General features: G+C 41.4%; 2 protein-coding genes and 1 pseudogene across 2 annotated transcripts in view; 1 reads left to right on the forward strand and 2 right to left on the reverse strand.

Moving 5' to 3' along the window:
- The window catches only part of LOC110334111 (histone H3.1), a 16,112-nt gene extending 13,876 nt beyond the window's left edge, over positions 1 to 2,236 (forward strand). Inside the window, exon 2 of the mRNA XM_021215970.2 lies at positions 1,870 to 2,236. Coding sequence (XP_021071629.2) covers positions 1,870 to 2,188 — 319 coding nt within the window. The 3' untranslated portion in view covers positions 2,189 to 2,236. The remainder of the gene's footprint in view (positions 1 to 1,869) is intronic.
- A 13,450-nt stretch (positions 2,237 to 15,686) lies between these two features.
- LOC110334275 (histone H4) lies at positions 15,687 to 16,191 on the reverse strand. Its single transcript, XM_021216114.2, has one exon. The coding sequence runs from the start codon at positions 16,141 to 16,143 to the stop codon at positions 15,832 to 15,834; it is 312 nt and encodes a 103-aa protein (XP_021071773.1). The 5' UTR covers positions 16,144 to 16,191; the 3' UTR covers positions 15,687 to 15,831.
- A 1,793-nt stretch (positions 16,192 to 17,984) lies between these two features.
- Positions 17,985 to 19,348, reverse strand: part of LOC110334110 — a 1,511-nt pseudogene continuing 147 nt past the window's right edge.

The following is a 19,348-nucleotide window of genomic DNA, read 5'->3' on the forward strand; positions in this document are numbered from 1 at the left end:
GCCCTCCCCAATTGATCACTAATTGAGAAAATGCCTTACAGCTGTATCCTATGGAGGCTTTTTCTCAACTGAAGCCACTTCCTTTCTGATGACTCTAGCTTGTGTCAAGCTGACACACAAAATCAGTCAATACAACTGCTCCTTGTCAACTTGACTCACAAACACAACACTATTAATCGTCCACTAGGTGGGTCCGAGCTGTGTGGGAGTGGGAGTGGAGGCCTGGATGGCATAAAGGTCGTGCCATGTTAATGACTGGCGAAGGAACCGGGCAGACCGGTTGGCAGAGAAGGACTCTAGTGGATTTTCAATCTGGGGAGGTCTTGGAGGGGGAAAAGGAACATGAACTCGAACAACACCCTCAACTCCTGCTGCCTCCTGGAGAGCAGAAGCGAGCATAGGTTTGGTGGGACACTTATGGGAGGCTGCTGGGAAGGACGAAGGGGTAGCAGGTCAGTGTGGATGGGGCCAGGGTGTGGGTTGCAGCATCGAAGAAGAGGAAGGAGGCAGAGAAGGCAAGAAGGGTGGAAGTGGATAAAGGGGAGAGGGTTGGCCTTTAAGTGGAGCCTGTAAAGAAGAAGGAGGGGCAGGGAGGAGAGGGGAGGAAGATGGGTACAAGGCAGGAAGCTGATTGCTCATGGCCTTTATCACATTGGTACAGGGAGGAAGGCTCTTCAGTAGAGTATGTGATTTGGGGAGTGGGGTGGGGTGGGGGTGGGGAAAGGATTAGGTGGAATAGGAGAAAGGCCTGGGTACAGAGAAGGCTGTCCACCAGACAAAGCATTTAGTTTGTAGGAGAGGGAGGGGTAGACACAGCTCAGAGAAGTGGGGGAGACTCAGTGATTCAGGTGACAGTTGCTCGAGGTCTGAGATCCCTGGATGTCTGAAGATACCGCAACCTTGGCCAATGAGACCTGAGCCATCGAGCACTACAGACGGAGGGACAAGAATTCAGTTCCCCAAAAACGTGAAAAAAGGGGAGTTTAGACCATTCCTATACCAGCAGAAAAGGTCAAGATCACGAAGGCTGTTATAGACAGGAGTGCCCTCTAGTGGCCATCCAGACGGGTCAGCGTACAGTGAGGACAGGCCAAAGAACAAAGGAAAGCCAGGCATTTTGGATTCCAAACCACTAGGTATAAATTTTGAAGCAGGCACCCCAAAGCCGACTGAGATAGAGTATAGACCCTACCTGACCCATTTCCAAGTCTGGGTTGGTTGCCAGAAACTCTTAGGCGAGGGTGATGACATGTTAGCCTGGAGTTTTCTCCAAGCATTATGGGGTTGAGGGAAGGAGAGCAGACAGGGTTACCCAGCTTGTGTGGTGTGAGCAGGGGTCCAACCAAACTGTGAACTGTGAAATCGGCTTAAAGGTTTCTATAAACCCTTATAAACATATTAAAATGGCCTTTTGAAAGCTTAAACTAAAAAAAAAAGAAAAGAAAATCTTTGAAATGTGGTTACTGTGGAGACGGAACACAAGGTCATTCAGAGCACGGTTTGCATGTTGGAAAGTGTGCCCTGAGCACCAAAGCGCCTTAGCAGCCGCCTGCAGTGTCCTCTCTGGACGGGACTACGGGTTGTTAGGGGGCCGCTTGGCTTTCTGTATTTTGTACAGTGTCAGTGTATTGATTGTGCGCTCGATTCTCCAAACTCTTAAAAGGGCGTGAGGAGCTGGTTCCCTTAGAAAGCACAGACAGGGAAACAAGAGGCGCCCTGTTTCTCTTTTGCAAGTCTTCCCCCTCCCCCACGGCGGCGGGCGCAACTTCCCGCCTCCTCCCTGCAGGTTCTCATTTCGGTCCGCCCGCTGCAGTATAAAAGGCGGCGCTCAGGCTCTGTGTCAGCACAGTTGGTGCGAGCTGTCCAGAGTGCAGTCATGTCTGGCCGAGGCAAAGGCGGGAAAGGTCTGGGTAAAGGCGGCGCCAAGCGCCACCGCAAAGTGCTGCGCGACAACATCCAGGGCATCACCAAGCCCGCCATCCGCCGCCTGGCCCGGCGCGGAGGGGTAAAGCGCATCTCCGGCCTCATCTACGAGGAGACCCGCGGTGTGCTGAAGGTGTTCCTGGAGAACGTGATCCGCGACGCCGTCACCTACACGGAGCACGCCAAGCGCAAGACGGTCACCGCCATGGACGTGGTCTACGCGCTCAAGCGCCAGGGCCGCACCCTCTACGGCTTCGGCGGTTAAGCCTTTGTGCTTTATTTCTGCTACAAAAGGCCCTTTTCAGGGCCACCCACTTAACTCTTTAAAGCGCTGTAGCACATCTCACGTCAGCATGACCAAAATTACGAGTGATGTCTGCCATGTATTCTGGGCCTTAGCTACTGCTTTGTCATAAGCTTTAGTATAGTTTGGGGTGCTTAGTTGAGCGATTGAAAAGGAATGAAGTATTTTCAATGTTTTGGTTTTTGTTGTCTTCCTTATTTGGATTATGACAACAGACTGATTTTTAAGGTGGCCTATTTCGTAAAGTCCGGGTTTCCCATTCTGGTGAACAGTGGACAGTTTGGGGTTTCTGAGAGTTTGAGCATGTTGATTAGTAAATGCCATTTTCCTGGCTTTGTTCTTTTCTGTTATGTCACTGATAGTAAAAAATTGACAGTATACCTGATTACACATATCGAAAAACACCAGCTGTTTCTCTAGCTCTAGAGTACAGATATGCCATAGAGGAAAGGTCTGAGCTTGGAGTGCTGGAGACTGAATTCATTCTGTAGATACCACATTACCAGCATCCCATAACCTTCCGTTTGCCATGGCTGTCCTCAAACCTGTAATCTTTCTCCCTTTGCCTCAGAAGTAGCCAGATTACAGGTATTTGCTACCAGTTCATGTTTCAGAGCAGATCCTTTTTCCCTCCCAGCAATTCTGATTTCAGAATCGTGGAGTGGTTTTGCCCATACTATGACTTATTAGCACTTCCTGTGGGTTGCTTGTCCTTAAGGCAACATGAAACCCCAATGCTTGACAGGGTCTTTTCATTGTCAGCATTTGGTGAATTCTAACACATCATTTGCCTGTAGAACTTTTAGGCCACAAACGATTTCTTTCCACACTTCTTTGGATATCCCATCCACTGGGTCCTTAAATAGTATCTGTTCCTTAATGAATTTTAATTTTATATCTTCAGCTTAAGTTTTCTTATCTAGCTTCTGAAATAATCTATCTCTTCATGAATGTTTAATAGCCTAAGGCTAATTAATACAACACAGTACCTTAAGAGGACACTGCAACCAGTATCTTTTCTCTTTTACCTAAAAATGAAAGCACAACTAAGTACCAACAAAACAGCTCAACCACTGACATCCCCATAACAATGTAAAATTACCCAAATGCACAAAGTAAGCACTTCAATAGTATATAACAACTTGGATACTATTTATATGCAAATATAGTTTTTTAATCTATTATGGTTGGAGCAGTGGCTCAAAGGTTAAGAGCACTTGATATTCTTTAGGATAAGAGTTCACTTCCTGGTAACCACTCTGAGCAACTCATACCTCACTAACTCCAACTAAAGAATATCTGATTCCCTCATCTGACTCCTACGTCATCGATGTCCACATCACTCTTTTTCCTAAATAAATAATGAAAAAATTGAATCAATTTAAATTCAACTCCTACAGCAAAGGAAAACATGAGCAAGATTTTATTTATTAATTTTTTTGTTTTGTCTTTTGTATTTGTTGTTTGTTTTTGTTTTCTTATCTTTTTGGGATGAGGTTTCACAAACCCCCAGCTGGCCTTGAATTCCTTACTTAGTTTTCTGATTTCATCTCTGGGGTGCCTGAATTACAACCTACAACATCTCTGGCTTACTTTTCTTACTGCTGCATCAGGCCTCTTCATTGGTTATGAAGACAAGTGTCCCAATTTGGACAAAGTAGAAGGTAGCAATGACTCATGTAGGCAGAAAAAAGGCCTGGACACTGTCGTGGCTCAACTCAAACTCCTAGAATACTCTGACGTTTTATTTGTAGTTTTGCAGCTAAATGCACCTAGTTCTAGAATGAATAGCACCTGTCTTAGTCAGGGTTTCTATTCCTGCACAAACATCATGACCAAGAAGCAAGTTGGGGAGGAAAGGGTTTATTCGGCTTACATTTCCATACTGCTGTTGATCACCAAAGGATGCAGGACTGGAACTCAAACAGGTCAGAAAGCAGGAGCTGATGCAGAAGCCATGGAGGGATGTTCTTTTCTGGCTTGCCTCCCCTGGCTTGCTCAGCCTGCTCTCTTATAGAACCAAGACTACCAGCCCAGAGATGGCACCACCCACAGAGGGACCTCGCACCTTGATCACTGATTGAGAAAATGCCTTGCAGCTGAATCTCATGGAGGCATTTCCCCAACTGAATCTCCTTTCTCTGTGATAACTCCAGCTTGTGTCAAGTTGACACAAAATTAACCAGTACAGCACCATTGAATGGCTGGACTTAGGCATTCCATATACAAAATGCACTTAGAATATCATGAATTTTAGCATCCAGCTATTTTATGTTTAAATAGTACCTCACAAATACCATCAGTCTTTTGTATCTTTATCCCTTTATGTGCATTAACACAACAGCACAGCTTACTCCATATCTATATCAAACACATTTTAGGATCTTGTTTTACCTATCACGTCTATAATTTCAAATATACCAGAAAGTCACATTTATAATGCAAGGATAACAAGACCATGAATTTCTCTAAGTATGGTTCACCTCCGGAATAGATGCTTAATGATATGGTATAATAAATCTAATGTTTTCTTCTGCTGTATTTCAATGATAAAGTTATCAAAAGTTAAAGAACATACTTTTTAAAATAATGGTAATAACTTTATCCCTGTGAAATGGAACTTAACAGAATATTTTGTAGAAAATTTTCTCACTCTTTTGTGTTGTTTTATGAATGGGGATGAAAATAAGAATCACATTTTCTACAAAGCTATTATACTTAAGTATTTGTGCTAATATTGTTAGATGTGTAATAGAATATTTTTGTAAAGATTCAGAAGATAGTTTGCAAAAGCAACTGAGAGTGTGCCAGATAGTAATGCATCTGTGGATAGAAGAGCACAGTAGACTTGGCACATTTAGTCCAAAATAATTGTTGCTGTGTTATCTTGTGTGAAAAACTGGGCTTTGGTTATAGCATAAAAAATATAAAATCAGTCCAGGTTCTACGTGACAAGTGTCTTTCTTCGGCATTGTGTCCCTCAGGATGACCTCGAGTGTTTCAAGTATCAGACCCTCAACCTGTCTGTTTCAGTCCCAGGTCTCTGGCATTTAAGATCTTTGTTGTGCATGACCTTCAGAGACAGACAGCTCATTGGAAGGTGTCTTAGTCAGGGTTTCTATTCCTGGACAAAACATCATGACCAAGAAGCAAGTTGGGGAGGAAAGGGTTTATTTGGCTTACACTTCCATACTTCTGTTCGTCACCAAGGAAGTCAGGACTGGACTCAAGCCTGTCAGGAAGCAGGAGCTGATGCAGAGGCCACAAAGGGATGTTCCTTACTGGCTTGCTTCCCCTGACCAGCCCAGAGATGGCACCACCCACAAGGGAACCTCCCCTCTTGATCACTAATTGAGAAAATGCCTTACAGCTGGATCTCATGGAGGCATTTCCCCAACTGAAGCTCCTTTCTCTGTGATAACTCCTGCCTGTGTCAAGTTGTCACAGAACCAACCAGCACAGAAAGCTTCCAAAACCTGGGCCTACCCTCGGCATCTGTATCTCTCCTACCCTGGAACCCACCCACTGTCTGAAGTCTTTGGCCACATTGTCATGCTGCTGCATCCAAGTTCGAATGCCTCTGGAAAAATTGGTTGTCAGTCTGAACTTTGTGTCATGGTTCTTTGACAAGTGTATGGAAAAGAAGAACTGTTTGTTTTTGACAAAGTAGAATATGCCTTGCAAGAATTTACATCAATATGAGGAAGGGTAATGTTGTACACTAGATATTACAGGATCAAAATTATGGATAGTGTTAAAGTCAAAGAGGCTTCTAATGCATCCCCAGATGAGTTGGCTATTACTGCAGTCAAATAATCATAACATACATAAGGACAAAACTAGTCTGTTGGCATTTTTGCGTTTTACTTTCATATTAAGGAATCTAAAATGTTTTATCTTAAAACATATTTTGAAATAGTTGGTAAACCTTCATATTGATGAAATTCTGTTACTGAGGGGTATACAGTTTCTTTTCAACTTTCTATAAACAATGTATAATAGTAGTTTTCACAATTGTATATGACTATTCCCTAATTTTTTTCTATAAACTAAGGAAACATTATGCAGCCTGTGCTTACTTGATAAACTTCAAAAATATCTATTACAACCAACACTTTAATGCTTTCTTTCTCAAAATGTATCCTTTAACTGGAAAAAATAATAACAATAAAGAGTTTAGTCGTGTATCCCTAAGTAACAGTGGGGCCAGCCCTGGTGGGTCTTCTTTCTTATGTTTCTTCTTGAGGCAGTGGAGGGGGAAGAGCATTGGCGTGGGTAGGATTTACTTTTACAAGATATTAGGGTAAGAATTGGTCTCATGAGATACATAGGGTTGCTGTATAATAATAACAATATTTACTTATCTAGGTCTAAGTCACTTTGCCACTGTACCTGACCTGCCTGAGTTCCTTTGAGACCAGAAACTTCAGTCTCTGGCATGTAGCACCTCACTGTAAAACAGCAATGTATTAAGAAAAGGATTAATTGCTAGAGCCTGCTCCCTTTTGAACAGGTGCCTCTTGCTTGTCAGGCTAGAGGGATGTTTGGAGCAATAAACTTCTACTGAATCAGGAGAAGAGAATCAAGCTCTCAGAAGGAAAAACTTTTACATAAGCAAATATGCATAAACTCACATATATTCATATACAGATTAACACATGCATATTTATATATTTCCATTTAAACCTGTTAGGCTCAGCTTGTACACATTCTCATACTTACATACTTACACACACACACACACATACACACACACACACATACTTATGTATCCATTTGGAGCAAAAGAGCAAGTTCCAGTGCAGAAAGAATTCACTCATTCCAGATGGAAAATGAGCTTCAACCTTTATTGGATAGAGAAAGGAATAGCTTCTTCTATTTTATTGCTAAATGAATTAAGCCCAAGTCTGTAAGAAGACAGCATTGTTCTTTTTAATAAGACTAAGTCTACCTTGTTATTAAGAAAAGAAAGAGCTGTTCTGTCCCATTGTAAGAAGCCTGCCTTCTCCTGCTCTCTCTGCACCTTCTTCTGTTTCCCTTTTTCCCTCTGAATTCAGCATATTGCTCTTTTAGCTTTTTATGCTACCTGACAGTTCCTAAGGTATTCTGTTCTGCATTCCCCTTCTAATCTTGCTCTCCCCTCCTGCTCTGAGGTCACAGTAATGTGCTTACTCTCAATGCCTTTTCTCCCAATGCTATACCTTTACTTATAAGTTCTTCTTGAGTTTAGTTCTGTCTAAATGTTCTCTTGTGTCCTGACTAAAAAATTATCCTGTTCTGTTCTAGGAAATGCTGTTCAGATCTGTCTAAAAAGCATTCTGTCTAAAAAGTTCTTCTCCTCAGCTCAGTTTTGTCTCTTCGCTTTTTCTTCAACATTTATATATCTTTCAGAATGCATGATCACATGGTTATAAAGTTCATCACAAGTTTATGCATAAATTTCAATCATAAATTTAGTAAGAAGTTTGCAACAGAGGATGTTTATATGCATATCCATAAGGAGTAATTATCTGACTAAACTGTCATCAATTGTCACAGCTCCACAGGTTCATGGAGAGTTAAAAACCATAACTAAGGTATTAGTGATGTTTTGTATAGATAAACTCAATCAACATTTTATCTTTTGTCCCAGCACCTATTATAAATCATTAGTTCCCTTTTTAAGCCCTTTGGTTAATAATATTTTCAGTCTTTTGGAATATGCTCTGAGTAATATCTCAGAAGCATGGAAGACTGACAGAGTTCTCATTGCCATTTTGATTATCAGAGAGAAGCTAATAGCAGTTGCACTATAAAAAAAGAGCTTAATAAATACTGATATAGTTTTAGGAAATCTTATAGCACCATCATTAAAATTTAAGAAGTCGGGCTAGAGAGATGGCTCAGCTGTTAAAGGTTCACAACCAAAAATATAAGAATTAAGAAGTCATCAATTAGCCGGGCGTGGTGGCGCACGCCTTTAATCCCAGCACTTGGAAGGCAGAGGCAGGCAGATTTCTGAGTTTGAGGCCAGCCTGGTCTACAAAGTGAGTTCCAGGACAGCCAGGGCTACACAGAAAAACCCTGTCTCGGGAAAAAAAAAAAAAAAAAAAGAAGTCATCTATTTGTCTATACAACATCACTACAAGATAGTGCATCTTCATAGTTCTACAAAGATCTGCTCAAAAGGGTGGACTAATACCTAGTGAGATTGTTACATATATTTAATAATAACAGGAAACGCATACTGGTAGCAGGAATCTTTACTAAAATGAATTTCTAATGGGCCTTGTCTATCAGAACAAATCTGTCATGGATTAATAATCCAAGGCAGACCATCTCAGGAAGATCACCTGGGAGTTTCTAGCTTGTCCTATTTCAGCTCCTGATATCAAACTATAGCTATTAGATGATAGTTAAATTAAATTTTACATAGTAAACTTGGCTTTTTTATTTAGATATCCAAAATAAAAATTATTCAATAATTCAAAGGAAAGTTATCACAACTGTATAATAAATCTTTATGGGATATTGAGGAAATATTAAAAAAGGGATGGAAATAAACTCAAGGACAGAAAACATATAGTTCTTTCAATTGACTCTATAGAACCCTTTGTTAAAGTTCAACATGCCTTTATGATAAAAGTTTTGGAGACTTTAGGAATAGATGGAACAAAACTAAAAATAATAAAGGCTAAATAGAACAAGCCTATAGCCAACATTGTATTAAATGAAGACAAGCTTAGAGGATTACCTCTAAAATTAGGATGGCAATTCTCCCCTCTTATTCAATATAATGGTGAATGTCTCACCTATAGCAACCACAGGAGAGAACGATATTTAAGAAGTAATACTAGAAAACAAAGAAGTGTAACTCTTCCTAAGATTCTTTACTTAAAAGACCATCTGGAGTCTACCAGAAACCTCATGAACCTAATAAAGACATAGTAAAATCACAGTATACAAAAATCAATAAAAACAAAAACAAAGAAACAAAACAGTAGTCTTCATGTTTCTAACAGTTGACTCTGTCTTACGCTGGGAGCCTGCTACACTAGTGCTGGGGGCAGCATACCATGACAGGGAATGCCCACAGCAGGCAGGGATGGTAACATCTCAGAAGCCTGTGGCAGCTCCTTGTGAAAAAGGATGAGAAGCAGGAGACACATCCGTCCAGGGGACCAGCCATCTGAAATAAGGGGCTACCTGGAGTAGGCCAGGACAAAGACATCTCAGTAGCCTGCCACAGCTCTTTGTAAAAAAAGGTTGCTCCTATTTCTCCTATCCTTAGCCCTGGAGAATGGCTGAATAGATTTCATTTGTGCATAACTGCTTTTCATTTGGCCTTGGTGTACATAATTAGTCTATTATATCTTATTTTCCTATTTCCTTCTCCCATACTCTGGTGAATTCTGTGAAGCTAGATGTTCCTCAACATAATGATTCTTAAACAATTAAAACTTGAGGCATAGGGGCACAGCACAGCACAGCACAGCACAGCACAGTGTAGTCCTAGTGGCCCAGGTGCATGCTGTGAGTGCTCATCTTGGAAACAATGTAATAAACTACACAATGGTAGTTCCAGATTAATGCTTGACTTGCAAAGAAAGTTTGAAGAAATCATGTTTAGAAATATTAGAAAATGAAACAGAGCCATGTACTGCTAGAGTCGTACAGGATTCATTACCAGAAAGTAAAGGAATTTACTGGAATCATGAAAAAGCATTAGTACAAGAGACACAATCATGGAATAAGGGAACACAAACAAGAATCTTCAAAAAAAAAATCACAAGTATATAAACTTTTATATTTAAAAAAAATCAGCCTTATCTACCTTAAATCCTCAGAATGCATGTCTACTCATCAGCAAATCTTAATAAATCATATCAGGGGCTGGAGAGATGGCTCAGTGGTTAAGAGCATCAACTGCTCTTCCAAAGGTCCTGAGTTCAATTCCCAGAAACCACATGATGGCTCACAACCATCTATAAGACAGCTACAGTGTACTTACATATAAATAAATAAAAATAAATATAAATCTTTAAAAAAGCACGCCTTTTAAAAATCAATCAATCAATCAATCATATCAGTAAGCTAAGGGTAAAAATGGGTATAAGAAATCAATTATCACCAGTCCAACCTCAGTGAGAATCACATCAGCCAGTGCTGCCATTGCCCTCGTTCCCTGACCATAAAGGTCTCTAGCTTAGCTAATGAGAGGGTGCCTTCCTGACTTCAGATTCTTTCCTAGGGTCTTCTACATCAGAGCCAGTAGTAAAAACATCTCGATCTAGCTCCACTAACAATTTTATTTTTCCAAATGTTTTAAGGGTGATGGTGGTCACTGCTGACAATCTAAGTTCGTTCTTAGGGTGGGCAGTGATTGAATTATTAATCCGCTCCAGCAGCAGTGCCCTAGAGAGATCAAGTATCCTGAGGGCCAGCAATGTGAGGGACTGGAAGCCCCTTAGAGTTTTCATACAATTCTTAGATTAAGAAGGACATGAGGGCAGCAGGCAGAGCAGAACTCTGAAACAACATGGAGTCCTCAGGACAAGGTCCTCTGAGCTGAGCCACACTATGGCTCGCTCATGTGACTGTGGTGACCTGTGGGCGGCATTCCATGAGATCTAAAGCCACTTGTCCTTCCTCCTGTGTGGCCCTAGGCAACTCCTTATGTGTAAATTTGCACGGTTTTGCTAAGGGGGAAATCATCGGCCCAATGTCTCATTTGTATTTAACTTTTGTATAGATAAATCCGCTCAATGTTTCTATCTTCTGTTCTTGCGCCTACAATAAATTATTTATTCTCTTTCATGACCTTTAGTTATCAGGTGAGGGTTTTACAGCCTAAAGGAATGTTTTCCTTGATGGTAAATCTGTTTCCTGCCTGCTTTCTGTCCTAGTGCAAATAGTTCGTGACTCAAGAAGGATTACAAAGTCCTAATTGCACTTTTACTAAAGAGGGCTCAAAAATCTTTTGTATAAATGTAGAAATTCTAGGGCTGGTGAGATGGCTCAGTGGGTAAGAGCACCCGACTGCTCTTCCGAAGGTCCGGAGTTCAAATCCCAGCAACCACATGGTGGCTCACAACCATCTGTAACAAGATCTGACTCCCTCTTCTGGAGTGTCTGAAGACAGCTACAGTGTACTTACATATAATAAATAAATAAATAAATCTTTAAATGTAGAAATTCTATAGAGTCACTATTAGGAATTGTGAAATCATCAATTTGTCTACATACCATCATTACAACATAGTACATACCTGTTGACCTGCCCAGTAGTGTGGGCCAATGTGCAGGGAGTATTATACTAATTTAATAATGACAGGAAAGGCATATCCATGGTAAGAATCAATCCTGAGATAAAGTCTCTTTTGGACCTTGTCTAGTAGAGCTCACCATGCAAAACACAGTGGGCCACCTTCAGGAAATTTACCTACTAGCCTTTCACTTATCCTAGATGGCTCTTGAGAGTCTTAGTTAGGGTTTCTATTGCTGCACTGGAATACCATGACCAAAAAGCAAGTTGGGGGCAGAAAGAACGTATTTGGCTTACACTTCCACACTGCTGTTCATCACCAAAGGAAGTCAGTACAAGAACTCATACAAGGCAGGGTCCTGGTAGTGGAGGCTGATGCAGAAGCCATGGAGAGATGCCTTCTTACAGAAACCAGGATTACTGGCCTAGGGATGGCACCACCTACAAAGGCTGAGCCTGTCCCATTGATTGCTAATTGAGAAAATGCCTTACAGCTGGATCTCATGGAGGCATTTTTTTTTTTTCCTTCTGAGGTTCCTTCTTCTCTGATGCCTCTAGCTTGTGTAAAGCTGACACACAAAACAAGCCAATACTACTCACCCTTTGTCAACTTGACACACAAACACATCACTACTAAGCTTTGACCCTTCCTTTCTTATTCATCCTGTCTAGGGGCTTGCTTTGCCTTGAGTTTGGTTTAGGTCTAGAGGGGCGTCTTGACGGACATCAGATTTGTCTTGCCTGATATTTCCTTCAGAGAAAAAAAATCAGACAATGAAGAATTAATTTTCTTAGGTGTAAAAGGCAATATTTCAAGCAGTGGGCCTGACCTCAGCTGAAGTAAACTCTTGAGAATCTGAAGATTCAAAGTTCTCAGCTGCAACATGGTCCTCCTACCCCACATCCCCACCCCATGTTATAGGATCCCATCCTTTGCCAATTAATGCCCTTACTTTAACTGCTGGCCCCTCTGAGACTGAGACTCGGATTTTTCCTGTAATCCAGGCAACCTTACAATGAGAGCTTTGGTTTGATGTTCTGCAACTCAAGCTCTATGGCTGTTGGAGAGAAGACTCTCTTCAAGGGCACACTTAAAAACCTTTAGATTGTTTATTTGCATCTGGAGTCATGGAGATCTGTCCTACCCTTTATCAGTTTATCCAGAAATGCTAAGAGCAACTAAACAGCAAAAGCATTTTCCTCCCCCTCTCCCGGCCCCCACAATCTGTAGAAAGTTTCATATAGCTGGTCACCAAATCTATTACCACACACAACTGATGATCAAGATAATCAAAGGCATTTACCTCTTTAAGTTTGAATTATAGCTTCTACCATAGGCTTTCAATACTCTCTGAGCTCCCAGGAGAGAGAGACTGAGTGATCATCAGTAGCTGACGATGCTGGCGAGTTAAAAGCCTATTCCAAACACTTAAGAGATTCATCCTTATACTTCTGCCCCTCTATAACTAGTCCTGGTACCAACTTCTCCTGCTACCAGGGTTCTCTAGAGTCACAGAACTTATAGAATATCTCTCCCTAATTATAAAGAGATTTTTTTTTTTTGAAATAACTTACAGGCTTCAATCCAACTGATCTAACAATGGCCAGTTGTGAATACATATTCCAAGCGTCTAGTAGATGCTCAGTCCCACAAGGCTGGGTGTTTCAGCTGTTTTCCTATATGAGTTGGAATCCTGATGAAGTATGCTCCAACAGATATGCTGGCCAGTAAGTGTAAGCAGGCATAGAAGGAAAAAAAGAACTTCCTTTTTCCATTGTCCTTATGTAGGCTTTCAGCAGAAGGCATGGTCTAGTTAAAGAGTGCTTCAAGATCTGGATTAGAGGTGTGTGTTGATACAGACTAAGACTGTGTCATCCCACATCAAGACCTGAATCAAAAACTTGTGTCTCCCAGCCTCCACATCTGGAGCAAAGGCTACAGGTTACAGGTGTGCCCTCCATTTCTGGATTGTAGTTCCTTCCAGATATAGTCAAGCTGACGAGCTGACAATCGAGAATAGCTATCACACTCTCCCAGAAAGTAATTAGAAAAATACATTTCCTTCAAAATACTTCCAATTAAGTATTCAGAAATACATCTAACATCAGCAGCAGCAGCAACAACAAAAACCCAAGACCTCTGCAACCAAAGCTTTAAGATATTGACAAAGGAAACCACAGTGAAGTGAGTATGGTAGTGCTGGGTTGATGCTGACTCTATTTTCTGTCTGTGCAGACACTGCTCTGCCTCCACAGTGACCTTGTCTGCCTTGGGAACACATTTGCATTGCCGATGAGCCTGACCACTGTCCAGATGTATTAACCAAAATAGTTAATGTTTGTACAAGCAAAATATAAACTCAAACATCTGATAAAGAGATAAGTCAAAATGGTCATGATTGTTCTTCCTGAACAGCTGTAAGCCTACTGTGACCCTCACATAAGATTGATGTAATTGTGGTCTTTTGCTTTTAAGTACACAGTTCCCTGAGTTTCCAACACCAGGAGACTTTCTTAGGCATTAGTCCACTCTTGGTTGCTGTCAAAAACAAACAAACAAACAAACAAACAAACCAAAACCAAAACCAAAAACAACTTTAATTTGGCCTTATATGTATAATTATGATGGCCAGTAACTTTCTCCCTTACAATATAACAGAAGATACCAGAAAGTGAAAAAATATTTTTATTCAGAAATACTACTGTAAAAATATTTACAAGTACTGAAATTAATATACAGAATTAATGTACTACCTATGAAACTGTCCATGTCACATTTTACAGGCTTAGAAAAAATAACGCAAAAAATCCATCTGGAACAAAAAAGAGCCAAAGCAATTGTAGTGAGTAAGAAGAACACTAGGGACATCACCTGGCCTCAAGTTGTACATAGAGCTATAGGGACAGACAGCCTGGTGCTGGAATCAAAAACAGACACGTGGAGAAACCAATGGAATAGAATAGAGGTCCTAGAAATAAAAAAGCAAAGCTATACCCACCTAATTTTTGACAAAGTTGGAAAAAAATATTTTGGGAAAAGCCTGTCCAACATTGCTGGTAGAGCTGGATTTCTAACTGTTGAAGAATTTAAATGAATTTGTATCTTTCATCTTGTGCAAAACTCAGTGCAAAACGGTCAAAGCTCTGAAACATCTAAACTTTTAGAAGAACACACAGGGAATGCCCTTGACGATATTGTGGTAGGGGGAATTTTTTTAAAAGAATACAAACAGCACAGGAACTAAGGTCAAATTCCAACAGATGGAACAACATGAAAACTTTCTCCGAAACAGCAAATGGACAACCTACAAAATGGGATCAAATCTATGCCAGCTATATATCAGACTGGAGATATGTCCAGGATTTACAAAGAACTCAGGAACTGAATGCTAGAAAAATAAAGCTACCGATCAGCAAATAAATTGAATCAATAGTTTTCAAAACTAAGGAAAATGGCCAGTGACTATTGTTAAATGCTCAATAATAATCCAAGACATCGGGGATATGCAAATTAAAACTAATTTGAAACCAGGAGGTGGTGGCGCACGCCTTTAATCCCAGCACTTGGGAGGCAGAGGCAGGTGGATTTCTTAGTTCGAGGCCAGCCTGGTCTACAAAGTGAGTTCCAAGACAGCCAGGGCTACACAGAGAAACCCTGTCTCGGAAAAATTTGAGATACTACTTCAGTTAGGATGAAAACCATCAACAAATGTTGACAAGGATGTGGAGGGAACTCTGATTCATTGTTATTGGGCGGGGGTGAGGGGTGGGGGTAGGGTGTTGGTACAAATCAATACAGCCACTGTGGAAATCAGTTTGGACATTCTTAAAAAATTAAAAATAGAACTCCATTATGACAGTTATTTTATACCTGAGCATATATTCAAAGAACTCCATACATACAATTGAGACATTTTTATACCTCAATGTTAATTACTTTATTCACAATAACAAAGAATTGGAATCGACCCAGTTGCTCTACAGAGAAATGGGTAATGAAAAATTTGTTTACAAACATACATGAATATTACTCAGCTCTGAAGAAAAATGAAGCCATAAAACATGCAGGAAAATACATGGAATTAGAACATAAAGCAAAACCACACAATCTCAAAGAATTCTCACAAGCTCTCTGCCATGTTGAACATACTAAGTGCAGGCATTTGAGAAGTTAAAACTAATTGTTCCTATTGACATTCGTGTGCAAGTATAAACAATCAATCCTGTTCTGTATGTGTAACAGTGTAGTTGACTCTTGTCCGTTTTATCTTATTTGACAGGAGACGTGCTACAGCGCTTTAAAGACCTAAGTGGGTGGCCCTGAAAAGGGCCTTTTGTAGCAGAAATAAAGCACAAAGGCTTAACCGCCGAAGCCGTAGAGGGTGCGGCCCTGGCGCTTGAGCGCGTAGACCACGTCCATGGCGGTGACCGTCTTGCGCTTGGCGTGCTCCGTGTAGGTGACGGCGTCGCGGATCACGTTCTCCAGGAACACCTTCAGCACACCGCGGGTCTCCTCGTAGATGAGGCCGGAGATGCGCTTTACCCCTCCGCGCCGGGCCAGGCGGCGGATGGCGGGCTTGGTGATGCCCTGGATGTTGTCGCGCAGCACTTTGCGGTGGCGCTTGGCGCCGCCTTTACCCAGACCTTTCCCGCCTTTGCCTCGGCCAGACATGACTGCACTCTGGACAGCTCGCACCAACTGTGCTGACACAGAGCCTGAGCGCCGCCTTTTATACTGCAGCGGGCGGACCGAAATGAGAACCTGCAGGGAGGAGGCGGGAAGTTGCGCCCGCCGCCGTGGGGGAGGGGGAAGACTTGCAAAAGAGAAACAGGGCGCCTCTTGTTTCCCTGTCTGTGCTTTCTAAGGGAACCAGCTCCTTACACCCTTTTAAGAGTTTGGAGAATCGAGCGCACGATCAATACACTGACACTGTACAAAATACAGAAAGCCAAGCGGCCCCCTAACAACCCGTAATTCCGTCCAGAGAGGACACTGCAGGCGGCTGCTAAGGCGCTTTGGTGCTCAGGGCACACTTTCCAACATGCAAACCGTGCTCTGAATGACCTTGTGTTCCTTCTCCACAGTAACCACATTTCAAAGATTTCTTTCTATTTTAGTTCAAACTTCCAAAAAGCCATCATAATATCTGTATTATTCTCTTGAGAATTTTTCATAAAAGCACCTATCGGTGAATTGCTCATCTGCATCGCTTGGTGAATCCTTTTAAGTTTAAAGTCATTTTTCAACTTTAAGTGAATTTTCCTTCACTATACTTAGGGTCATTTCTGATATTTCTATTGTGACTTTATTAAATTTAAGCTTTATCTATATTGAAATTTCATCGTTCCTATTGCCAACCTCATTTATCAAAGATTTTCCATTTAATCGATTTTCACTAATATTTTCAAGAAAATATCCAAGTGGGTTTGTGAAGTTTGAACAAAATCTTTGAGGCTGGGGGGTTCATCTGTGAGTACTGTGCACAATACTCTCTGCACAGTAAAGGTACAATGAAAAACACTTTTTTTAAATCTCCTGAAACTTTCCCCCAACATCTACTAAATTAGAATCTGTCAAGAAAATTCATGCTATATCTGCTATATATTTTTTGGCTATATGTGCAAAGACCGGTTGATTGACAAGAACTACGTGTATGAGAGGCACAAAAACTTAACAGTGAAATTGGAGTGTCACAGGTCCTAAGGCTGGTTGTCTTCTCTTTGGTCACACTTTATGCTCTGAATGTGGTCCTCTATGTCTAAGAGCTTTTGACTAATAGATAACCAATCCAAAAGCCAAGAATATAATAATATAGTATCTGGGATCTGTAGAAAAGTTTCTCCCACATTGCTGAACATCTCTCCATATATGTTTAAACCTATCTTTACTTTGTTTTATAACTTCAGAACATTCCTTCCATGTTGGAACATGAAATTTGGACAAATCTCTAGTATACACTGCTTCCTATTCCCATTCAGGTGAGAGGTGTGTGGGGTTTTTTTGGTTTTGTTTTTCTGTCTGTCTCTGTCTCTCTGTCTGTCTCTGTGTGTGTGTGTGTGTGTGTGTGTGTGTGTGTGTGTTTGTGTGTGTTTGTGTGTGTTTGTGTGTGTGTGTGTGTGTGTGTTGTGTGTCTGTGTCTGTGTTTCAACTACTCAGGGATGATGACACAAGTCAAAGGCAAAAAGGTGGGCAAGGATAAACCCTGAAGAGTCTTAGGGCTGTACCAGACAGCATTGAGGAGGCACAGTTAAGGGCCCATCATCTCCACTAGGTAGAAAAAAAAAGGCCTACACTGAAGACTGGCTTCGGTGCCTGTGAATCCAGCAAGAAAGCCAATGGCTATTTTAGGAATCGAGATAAAATGATGAGTTTGGCTTGAACCCGTATGCTGGCACTTTTCTCCAGGTCTTCTGGAGGAACTCCCATGTCTCTGCTTTCTCTGAGGAAGTCTCAAGAAAAAGACAATTAACAATATAAAATGATGAAGGAAGGGTTTCTTATTCCCCTGGGTTTCAAATTTCTCATTTGAATACTGTCAAACATGAAGATTTGACTATAGAATACCAAAAGCAGCTGGGAGTTCCAACAGGATGTTTGAGGTTTTTGATTGTTGGTGGATCCTGGTTTCCATCAAGTTCCACATGTCCAGGAATGATGTGCATTTGGTTCCGTCCATGTAAGTGGAGTTTGGGACAGGATATTAACAGGCAGTGGGTACTCAACCTGTGAGGTGACAGGGAGACTAAGACCTTCAATTCTAGCTTCTCTCTGCCCTTTACTTCATTTTATAAATTCATGTGTAAATTCGTGTCTCTGACAGTGCACTTGACACCAGAACAGGATGTGTGACACCCACCCCTAACCCTGAACCTGATGTTAGCTAGGAATTAAAACTATAGACCTCTTGCAGGATCAGCAATTGTCCTTAACCACTCAGCCACTCCTCCAGCCCCCTAAATGACTTTTTCAAGGTAATTGCTATCCATATATACTGCCAAGTTGTTTTCAGATAACGGAACTCTAGTAATAGATTTAGTACATCAGTTTTTAATCTTCCTTTCTAGAGTTGCTTTTTGCTAATTTCATCTACTGACTCAGAAAAGAAATATACTTAATTGTGTATCTTCAGCATTTCAAGTCTGTTGGCAGAAGAGATCTTAGTATTTTTTTTTCTTAAACTTGAACCTCAGCCTCCTTAAAGTCTGTGCCACCACAGTAACCTTATCTTCAATCAAGTTATAAGGTCCTTTACAAAAAAATTTTCCGCAATGTAAAACAAAGGTTAAAAGGGGGTATAAAACTGAAGATTCCTAAGATTTAAAGAAATAACAGATGCTGAGAGAACTAAGGAGAATCCTAAGTGGTTAACTTGCTTATGGTCCTAGAATGCACTACAGTATCATACACAACGACCTTTAACACAAGCAAAGTTCGTGGCTTGAAACACTAGTACTTACAGGTCAGTAAATGAAATTTCACACTGGTTTGTATCAATAGGTTAACATGCAACAATTCTGTTAGCATTAAACTAGGCCTAGGTTCACCTATTTCCTGTCTACACAACGTTGCACTCACTAGCCCAATCGCCGCTATAGTAGTACAACTCCTTCCAGTGTTTTTGTAGGTGGCTCTGAAAAGAGCCTTTGGTGGTTGTCAACGGTTGCTTTCTAGCAAGGGTTTCACTTTCCCTTGGCCTTGTGGTGGCTCTCGGTCTTCTTGGGCAGCAGCACGGCCTGGATGTTGGGCAGGACGCCGCCCTGCGCGATGGTGACGCGGCCCAGCAGCTTGTTGAGTTCCTCGTCGTTGCGGATGGCCAGCTGCAGGTGGCGCGGGATGATGCGCGTCTTCTTGTTGTCGCGGGCCGCGTTGCCCGCCA

The sequence above is a fragment of the Mus pahari genome, chromosome 16 (assembly GCF_900095145.1).
Source record: "Mus pahari chromosome 16, PAHARI_EIJ_v1.1, whole genome shotgun sequence".
Lineage (NCBI taxonomy): Eukaryota > Metazoa > Chordata > Mammalia > Rodentia > Muridae > Mus > Mus pahari.

Excerpts from the sequence above, each read along its gene's own strand:
- LOC110334275 (XM_021216114.2), bottom strand. The coding sequence starts at position 16,143 with ATGTCTGGCCGAGGCAAAGGCGGGAAAGGTCTGGGTAAAGGCGGCGCC.